The 9,707-nt window shown below is 39.4% G+C and overlaps 2 protein-coding genes across 5 annotated transcripts in view; one reads left to right on the forward strand and one right to left on the reverse strand.

Annotated features, from left to right (window-relative positions):
• LOC144632797 (coiled-coil domain-containing protein 33-like) overlaps positions 1-1,496 on the reverse strand; it is a 31,017-nt gene extending 29,521 nt beyond the window's left edge. For 2 of the 4 annotated variants that reach the window (XM_078491531.1, XM_078491530.1), the window contains exons 1-2: positions 1,298-1,496; positions 322-598 (exon numbers count right to left, since the gene is read on the reverse strand). In XM_078491531.1, coding sequence (XP_078347657.1) covers positions 322-577 — 256 coding nt within the window. In that variant the 5' untranslated portion in view covers positions 578-598; positions 1,298-1,496. The remainder of the gene's footprint in view (positions 1-321; positions 599-1,297) is intronic. The other 2 variants (XM_078491532.1, XM_078491533.1) reach the window with 2 other exon arrangements.
• Positions 1,497-6,693: 5,197 nt separating this feature from the next.
• LOC144631343 (uncharacterized) lies at positions 6,694-8,986 on the forward strand. Its single transcript, XM_078489753.1, has one exon. The coding sequence runs from the start codon at positions 7,452-7,454 to the stop codon at positions 8,097-8,099; it is 648 nt and encodes a 215-aa protein (XP_078345879.1). The 5' UTR covers positions 6,694-7,451; the 3' UTR covers positions 8,100-8,986.
• The last annotated feature ends 721 nt before the right edge of the window (positions 8,987-9,707 follow it).

Raw genomic sequence — 9,707 nt, forward strand, 5'->3', positions numbered from 1 at the left:
CTCTGATCCTGGCTCGGATCCTGGCTCGAATCCTGGCTCGAATCCTGGCTTTATCATTAGTATATCTCTAGGAGTATTTCTACTCTCCCTCAAATGGGATGCTAGTCTATCACAGGATTACCCCCAGCAGCACCTATTTTTACACCTTGGTGGAGAGAGGCACTATGAGAGTAAAGTGTCTTGGCTAAGAACACAACACAGTGCCACGACCACCTGGCTTGAACGCGGACCACTTGATCTGGAGTCTGGCGCACTAACCAATAGTCCACCGCACCTCCCACTGTACTAGCTCCTAAATGTCACACCTAGCAGTATTTATACCTGGAGGCATCAAAAAGGAGATGACTGAATCTGTGAATGTTGCCAAGGTTTCGGGATCACCATCTTCAAGACAGGCATCAGTGGTAAACTCGTGATCTTCCAAAGGTACTTTGGAATTACCCACAAAGAGTTTTAACTTTGAGCGATTAACTTTGCTTCCTACTATTCGTAGTATAAGAAAGTAGCGTCCTGCAGTTACAAATTGGGCATTGAAGATTTCAATGGTGAAGCGAAGGGCTTGATTGTTACCATCCATCCTGTATTAACTTTGTTTAGCCTGTAAGTAAATGACAATATTACCAAATGTCTTTTTACCGCATGAGTCTAGGTACTAGAGCTTCACAAAACATCCATATCCCACCCCGAAGAGGGTCATTAAGTATTCTGATGGGAAGGGGACTATCAATGGCCAAAACGTTTGAAAAGGAAGTACAAACCTTACCTTGAATTTTACTTACAACTCAAATACTTACTTAAATATATAACTAGCAATGGTGTTTCACGGTGTACTCTTGCACCTTAAACTTATCAGCCAAACATGTAACCCAGCTGCAGGGTGAAATGGGGTGGGAAAATAAGCCACGTCTGATCTCATAGAAATAAACATACAACGTATATCGACCATTTTACAATACCACCAAGGTGGAAAACAATATTAATCACATCAATTTCATTGACAAGACGAAACTTTCAGCTAATTTATACGATGACATTGAGTGAATTTTTCCAATCGTTTTTCACAGACACTGTCTCACACGCAACTTTTCACACTGCATGCTTGCACAAAACAGTGGCTCGAAATATGGATCGGATATCATCAAATTGGGAAAAGGCTCTGCACACGTTTGAGGAGAAGCAATTTGAGGTTAACGAAGTTTATGCGTTCATGTTTACCTAGCTAAAGCTCAGTTCGAGTTTCGATTGACGCTGCTCGTTTGCTTTCATATTAATTCTTCATTATAGAAACTTCACGTACCTTAAGTGTCAAGCCAGTGTTTAGGTCACATCTTGAGGAAATAAAAGTGTTTTATCCATGTTTCGTCTTTGGGTGTGAAGGGAAATTAGACGACTAAAAAAATCGGCTTGACAACGCTTTACATTCAGCTTACAGTTGCCATAACTATTCCGCCATGTTTGATTTGCCACGGACGTGAGTACTGGGTAGACTGGGGAGTAGTGAGTCAGACGAAGTCCAGAGACACTCTTTGCCCGGGGGGGGGGGGGGGCACTTCCTATAAATGGGCTAACGGGGATGTGCCGCTGGATGGAGTCGCATTTTCACGACTCGCCATTTCAAGCATTTTTTTATAGGGTGACTAGAATGGGGTCACACTTTTCCGGGATTTTGAGAGTACGAAAATCTGGCAAGTTGTGATTTATGAACGGAAATATTCGCCGAAAAAAATGTTACCGTATTTATTGCTGTTGTTCAATATTTGACAAACAGCTCCCAGAAAGTGACTAAGTTGGGGTCGTAAAAATTGAATTTACCCAAAAGTGACTAAGATGGGGTCTATAATTGGCCATAGACAGGAGCCCATCAACTGGAGCCTCCATACGTACTGTACCCTTGAGTCAACCCTTTCCCGTATATTTTTATTTTTAGAAACACATTTCCCGCGAAAACATTGCTCCTGCGGTCAGACCACATGCAGCGCAGCTAGGGCGACGATGTAAAAAAAAAAATGGCGGTCAATGTCGTACGCACATTCCCTGTCCGTTTTCCTTTATAATTTTATATACTTTCCTGATTTTACAGCCGAGAGAGCCTGGTTTACTCGTGAATGAATAACGGTTAAAAGTTAATTAATAAATCACTTTTTTGTCTTTAAAACTGAAGTCAGTTTAGTCATGGCGTTGATCGGAAATGTGTTTTTGCTTCAGTTGCTTGTTTGAATCTTTCCGATTTCTGGTTTGCACGGACTTATTACATGCAGTGTTAGACGTAGACAGTACTGGATTTGTAAGATCTATTCCCGAACGAAAGCAGAAATAATTTAATATGGCCGAGCTGTAGCGAACGCGTGTTCTTTGATACGGCGACAAACATTATAAACGTGACTATCCGTATGCTCCAAGATCCAGCCAATATAAGATCATCATGCTTCGAATAAAACCTCAGGAAAATGATATGTGTTTGTTTCTTCTAAAGTCCAGCAACTGGAATTATGGCAGAGATCGTTGAGTCGCTGTTGCAGAGGTGAGATATTGCGCATCTTACAATTTTAAAATTATACGCGTACAGGCCAACGGCCTGAATGTTACATCTTTCTTCGGTTAGAGACCGTGTGATCCGCTTATTTCAATCCCCGTACATTTCTTTCGCTTTATATGTTTCCAAAGAGAACTCTATGCCTGTACTATCTGGAGAATTCTAAAGCCGAACGGGTCGTTTAGCCGGAACGGCTGTTTAGATTCTAATGTTTGTCTAGTGCCTTCGCCACGAAGGACCAAACCTGTCAACCCTAAGCGTTCACAAGCTAGCGCTTGTCTGAATTATTGTCACTCAGAGTTTTGAATGCCTTGTAGAATTTGATTTGCAATGTGTTGGTACAGGCCAAAGTGCGTACCTTGTTTATAAATTTATACCATTGTTACGTTCGTTTGGTGTGAATGTTTACAACCCAGTAAAATTTATTGTTCGCAACAACGATTAGAATTAGAATCGATCAAGCTTTTATCAAGCTGCCTTCTTATCAGAAGAAATACACGGCAAATAATATTGACCGATCTGTTACGCCTACCCATCATCTTTTCAAAATATATTCGTAATTTCGCAGTTGCGAGATCGGTCTCGCGCCTTTCGATTCGAATAATTGCTCTTACTTTTTTGACAGACCTGTACAAAATTCCGCAGTATTTTTTAGTCATAGCATTACTTGATGTCATCCTTTGAAGAAATACTGAATTCAGACGACGAAAAGGAACATCATTCTGCAGTCTTCCGTTCTTATTTCGCCATTGTTTTAGATATCACAGCTTGCGTAGCCACAGCGGAATGCAACAAATGATTGACAGAGGTGCGAAATCTCCCGCGAGAGACCCCGGGAGATTAGTTCTAAAAATAAATTAATACGGGAAAGGGTTGACTCCAAGGGTTAGTATGGGAGATGAAGGCTCCAGTTCATGGGCTCCTGCCATAGAATATGACTATAATGGGGTAGGGGTTCTGAGAGGCCAGCGGCTCATACCCAACAAAAATTTACCCAAGTACCCCCCCCCCCCCCGGGACTCTTTGCGGGAAATTTCAGCGCGAATATTTGGCTCTAGCTAGGTTTTTGTACATTATGCTAGCATTTTTTCGAGCATTTTAGTGAGGCAAAAGCATTGAGCATTATTCGAGCATTTTAGTGGCATTTTCCCGGAAAATTGTTTTTTTCTGATAAAATAAAAAAGAAATTAATTTTTTTAGAGAAAATGAAGACTAAACCTCAAAATTCAACAACAAAAAAACTTTCCGGAGATAACGAATAAAGAAAAAATTGCAAGGCCGATTGAACGGTTTGGGACTGTATTGAAATTCCAATATTTCGGAAGGCACGGCCTTCCTTCTTCAGGGTCTTACAAAGAATGACTCTAAAGGTTAAACGTTACAGATATAAAATGTGGGAAATACGATACAACGCGTAAATAACAATTGTAGAAAAACAAAAACGTTAAAATTTGAAATTTGAAAGGATAAAGAGACGTTACAACATGAAATTAAAAAAGATATAAATATATAATAAGATGCTATAAATGGCACTAAAGACTTGAACACTGTAAACTAATACTATAATAACAACATGAGTGTAACTATAGATAAAAGTAAGACTAAAACTGCAAGGTACCGCAAACGATAATGCTGCTATTCGTAGGATCTACTGAGAGATCTGATCAGCAATAAAATGAAATAACAAACAATTGCAAGCAAGGCTGATCATACTACGTGAAAAATAGGCTTTGCGAGACAACACCACGGCTGGAACCGATACAGCAGGATTGCAACCGCGGACAGCTGTTTCGTTCTTATTGGAACTCATCAGCGCGGGGTAGCGAATCTAAATGACGCCAGCCCAAAGGCCAACGCAAATAAATTGCCCAATAACCCGTACACTGTATCAAGTTCCGTACTTTGAACTTTCTTGTCCCCCGAATCACGCGCTGTGACAGCACGTGATTCGGGGGACAAGTAAGTTCAAAGTACGGAACTTGATACAGTGTACGGGTTATTGGGTAATTTATTTCGTTGGCCGCGCGCATTTAGATTCGCTACACCGCGCTGATGAGTTCCGGGGAATAAGAACGAAACAGTGTCCGCGGTTGATCCTGTGTATCGGTTCCAGCCGTGGTGTTGTCTCGCAAAGCCTATTTTTCACGTAGTATGATCAGCCTTGCTTGCAGTTGTTTGTTAACTATAGATAGTCAACTATTTTCTGTCTTAGCCTCGCAGATGATTTCGAGGATTATGTTTTTTTGGCTGTATTTATGAACTTGTATACGTTGTTGTTGTTACTTGCAACACTTGAACGTTTTTGTAAGTGTGAACAGTTAACACCATGTTAAAAACTTTAAAATTAATTAAAAAAAACCGTTTGTATAATGAGCATTATCCGAGCATTTTAGTGACTTTTTGGGGGGAGACCGAGCATTTTAGTGGGAAAAATGGAGCATTAAGGTGGAGCATTTTAGTGAGGAAATAGAAGTATAATATACAAAAGCCTAGCTCTAGCTATGTGATAGTCCAGTCCCTGAACTCTCTCTTCCGCGCGCCCTATATAGGGGTTGAACCCAGGCGCGCAAAGGAGAGTTCAGGGACTGGACTATCTATGTGATCGTACCTTTGCTCAGAAATACTCGGACGCGTATATATGCTCGCATTCCGCTCGTTAAAATTCGTCTGAACTCCTAATTGGCACAGAGTTATCGTGATAAAGTGGCTGAGTGGGATATTTTCCTGAGTTTCTTTCCACTTTCTTCGTAGGCTTTGTAAGTGCCCCCCCCCCCTCCCCCTAAGAGGGTCCTAAAGGGATATAATGGGAATTGGGCTTTCGATGGGCAAATTTACTGGGAAGGTGGAATTTGGGTCGCTGAGACTGGAAATCGCAAACAAAAAACAATGGAACTGGACTGCGATTTGAGAAAATCTGGGAAAACAATAGGCTGGGATATGGAATTAGGCAAAATTTGGGAGGGGAAGTGGGATTTGGGCTGGGAAATGGGATTTAACCCCCCTCCCTTTAAGACCCTCTTGAAAGGACACCGAAAAATTAGAGTAGCCTTCCCACAATACATATATAAGGGTGTGTTCCTTTGAGATGATCCGGATCAGGATCAATGATACAAGAAAACTCGGATCAGTGGTGCAACAAAGAAACCGATGAATTTTCTTTAGGCAAGGATTCATGGGTACCCTTTATTTTGCAACATGGTTCGATCGTGAGAGATAATATCATTGATCTTGCTCCGGATAATCTCAAAGGAACGCACCCTTTTAATAAGGAAATCGTTTCTTGTCAGCCTATTTCGAAACTTGTCCTTTTCATCAGGCTGAAACATATACAGCTAAATATAAATGGGGGAAACATTTGTTTACTTTAGTTTTTACGACTGATAAAAGCCTTGATGTCGTGACATTCTGCGTGACATTGCTTGTTTCAGGTTTTCTGTTTCTTTTTTTTTTTCAAAAAAGACGGAAATTGTTATAGGATGCATCAACCAAGGAAACAAAGAATGGTAAAAAACTGTCTTAATTAATGAAAAGGGAGCAACAGGTGTTTAACGTCTCCAAGGCCGGATTACAATCTTTTACTAGCGGGGTCGCGACAGCCGTGAACTGGAAATATAAGGATTCATCACTTTTCGGTTTCTCTGACATGAAATTAAAACTGTTTTTTTTTTTTCATTCACACGATGCAGCCCCAAGACTTCAAAGGCTTATAAATGTTTTTACTTTGAAGGTCAGGCGTGGCGTGAAATGTTTTGTTTTCCCGAGAGTTTGACCCAATAAACCGCAGACCATTGAGTTTCAGATTGGCCCTCCAGCGACACGCCGTGAACACAAGTGTTTAGATTATCAGCTGTTGTCTTCGAACATTTTTTCGTTCAACAAATAACATTCTTCGATCAATGATTGAATTTCTACAGAAAAACAGTTCTATATACATATAAATGTTTTTACATATAATGCATTGTACGTTACCCTGTTATAATTTACATGAAAAAGACGTCACAAGTTTCTGAAGTGCATTTCAAACAAAAATTTGAATTGCTTTATCTCAAATTTTTTTCATTTCAACTTCGCTAAGTAACACATATTTGAAGCCAGCTGCAATTTATTTATTCTAAACATATCAAATATACAAATTTGTCCAAAGTTCTTGAAACACAAATGTGAAAGGGCTTCAAAGAGTTACGATACCAAATTGTTTTCAGAAATGCGAGTGTGAACCAATCACAATGTAATTGATTGAGCAATTTAGAACAATATTTTCTTTCAGTTTCCAAAGCGCGGAATGTCCTTTGTCATACGGCACATAAAAGAAACTCGTTTTAATGAGGACAAGATTCGCCAGTTTACGTAAGACCTCTGATTAATTACGCTAATTGCATCGATCGACCTCGATTTATTTATTTTATCTTCATAATCACGACACACTTCACCACGAATGACATGACATGCTTGCAGTGTTCTTAGCGTGACAAGGAGAAAATGAAAAAGTAAACAGAACCGATGTTTAACTTCTGAAAACTCCCGCGAACATTGCGCAAAATGATTGTTTAAATTCCTGCGACAATTCAAAACATACTTGTTCTGGCACAATAAGCAAATTCTGTTTTTATCTCCGAACCAATCAAATACGGGCTCCCAAAATAAACTAGATTAGCAAAATTTGCATATTGCAGTAAGTTCGTTTACAATTTACTCCCAGTGGAAATTGCCAAGTACCAATGTACAGATGCGAAAGGGAACGATGAATTTTCGGTTTTTAAATATCACTGGCTAAACTTAGCAACATTGCGAAGAAAGTGCCTATTTAAACAGACGACATCCACCGACAAACTCATCAAAATTGGTACAGATCTGCCCTGGTGACCTTTTACAATACTTTGAATCCCGCAATATTTTTATACGAACTACGAGGAGGGTAATGGGAAACACGGTGGTAGTTTCCGTCCGACGATTTCGTCCAAGAATTAAGTTCCGTAGACCATTTCACGTGGTTATGTTAGGACTCGACAAGAGTGGAAAAACAGCCATTTTATACCGAAGTAAGTGGAAAGATTGGAAAGAAAGAATCGTACCGACTCCGGTGTTTAATGTGGAAACTGTCCGACCGTCGAAAGACTTGAGATTTAAAATTTGGGATGTAAGCGGAAAGGAACAAATCCGCCCGCTTTGGAAGGCGTACGTTCGGCAGACTGATGCGATTATTTTTGTCGTTGACAGTGCAAATGAAGAAAGAATAGAGGAAGCGAAGGAAGAACTGTTCAATCTTGTTAACTCTGCTCAAATAAACGGCGCACCGATATTAATACTCGCTAACAAGCAAGATCTACCCAACGCCTCGGCCCCGATGGAAGTAACGACCAAATTATCGCTTCAAAATCTGAATTCAAGACATTTGTGGTATCTGCAGCCTACCTCAGCCGTCTGTGGCGATGGGATTGCAGAAGGTCTGCGCATTTTGTCTGACATGATAGCGCAATGGAAAGCCGACATTAAAAACTTAAAGAGCGGCCGGCGAAAGAGGAAATTAGCCGCTTCAAGAAGCAATTCCGTGAATAACATTTTATGATGACCGTCGTATAATCTAGTAATTTTAAAATGGCCGTCACAGGTGGATTATGGCTCAACAATTTTTTTCGTGCTATCTCCGTCCCGTTTATTCACTGTCGCAAAGATAACAATTCGCGATCGATGTTTCAATTACCCGCTTCGCTTTGAAACGTTTACTAAAAGATAAGACCGGTTCGATTCCATTCGATTCTGAAATTGTGATAGAAAGTGCTATTTTTGTTTCACACTTTCGAACGACTTGGCCAATTTTTACTGGCTGTAGAAACAGTTTTTGATCTCGCCCAGGCAGTTTTCGTTTTGAGCCAGCCGGAGCACCGATTCTTGTTTTATGGTCTAGCGATGTTTACAGTTTTAATTATATTTATTCGTTTCGTCTCACGGCATCGCGTTGTTTTGAAAAGCCAGACCAACTTAAAAACTATGTTGCCTTAAACATTCTCAAGGCCTTCTTGGATTAACAGCCAAAAGGGCTGTATCGCCATTTTTTATTGTAAGCAATTTTTATCCACAACGAAGCGAGTTGAGTAAACGCGAGTTAATTGTTTTCTCCACGGAATATCGAATATAGGCCCTCCGTAAACGTTGGATACAGTAGAAATATGCAAATCAAGACTTCTTTTAGGAGCCCAAGAGGTTTATTTTGAATTGTTTATATGAAATTTGTATTCTCCAACACGTTTTTCCTTGTACAGGGAGTTTTAATTTTTTCTTTTAACAATTCCAGGAGGAATATATATTCAACTTTGCATTCTGCCAAAGTGTATTTATTTCAGTTGTTAAGAACTATAAATTATTTATAATATAAATGTTAAAACATTTTTCATTCAAGCTGTAGTAATTCATTGTGTTTCTTCTTATAAAATAAATGTCACAGTTGAAACTGCAGGTTTGTGTGTGTTGAATTCCGTGTAAACAAGTTTTCCGCCAGACGTCGTGTAGCCTGCGAGAGCAGACGCGCGTCTGCTCTCGCAGGCTAGAGCTCGTATGTGTGGGATAAAATTTCTATTCTGTTTACTTGGTCTGTACTTTCAATCAATCAATCAATGTTTATTTGCCCCATTCAGTATTTTTACAACAGTGTAAATTAATATCTAATATATAATAAGGAGCAGGAGTTCTCAACAAACCCTTTTGGGCTACAAGGAGCTCGAGAACCCCTTTACAATGTATAATCTCAATTCTACATGCTATAATTATTTTATTAATTTTATTTCTCTTTCAGTTTCACAATTTTCATCAACTCGTATCATTTTATATCACAGAGAAGATTCTTTTGATTTTTCTTAAAAATATAAATTGATTTTCAGTTTTAATAGTCTTGGGAAGGTATAGTGTGAAAAACCAGGAAACCATGTAAAATCAGCTCATTTTCACACAAACTTCACATGATTTTCACACCTTTCACACACATTCACATGCTTATTCATATGCATATGAAATAGGAGCATTGAAGAGCATGTGAAGAGTATGTGAAAAGCATGTGAAGAATGTTATCCTTTTCACATGCTTTTTCATATGCAATTTCACATACCAATTCACACATTCTGAATGTTAAGGCACGTTTCCTTTTTCACATGTATTTTCACACAGTATTTCAAGATAGACA

Source organism: Oculina patagonica, chromosome 12 (genome assembly GCF_052425735.1).
Source record: "Oculina patagonica isolate OP01 chromosome 12, crgOcupat, whole genome shotgun sequence".
NCBI lineage: Eukaryota > Metazoa > Cnidaria > Anthozoa > Scleractinia > Oculinidae > Oculina > Oculina patagonica.

Bases quoted from the DNA above. Each gene is read 5' to 3' on its own strand.
- LOC144631343 (XM_078489753.1), top strand. From the start codon at position 7,452: ATGGGAAACACGGTGGTAGTTTCCGTCCGACGATTTCGTCCAAGAATT.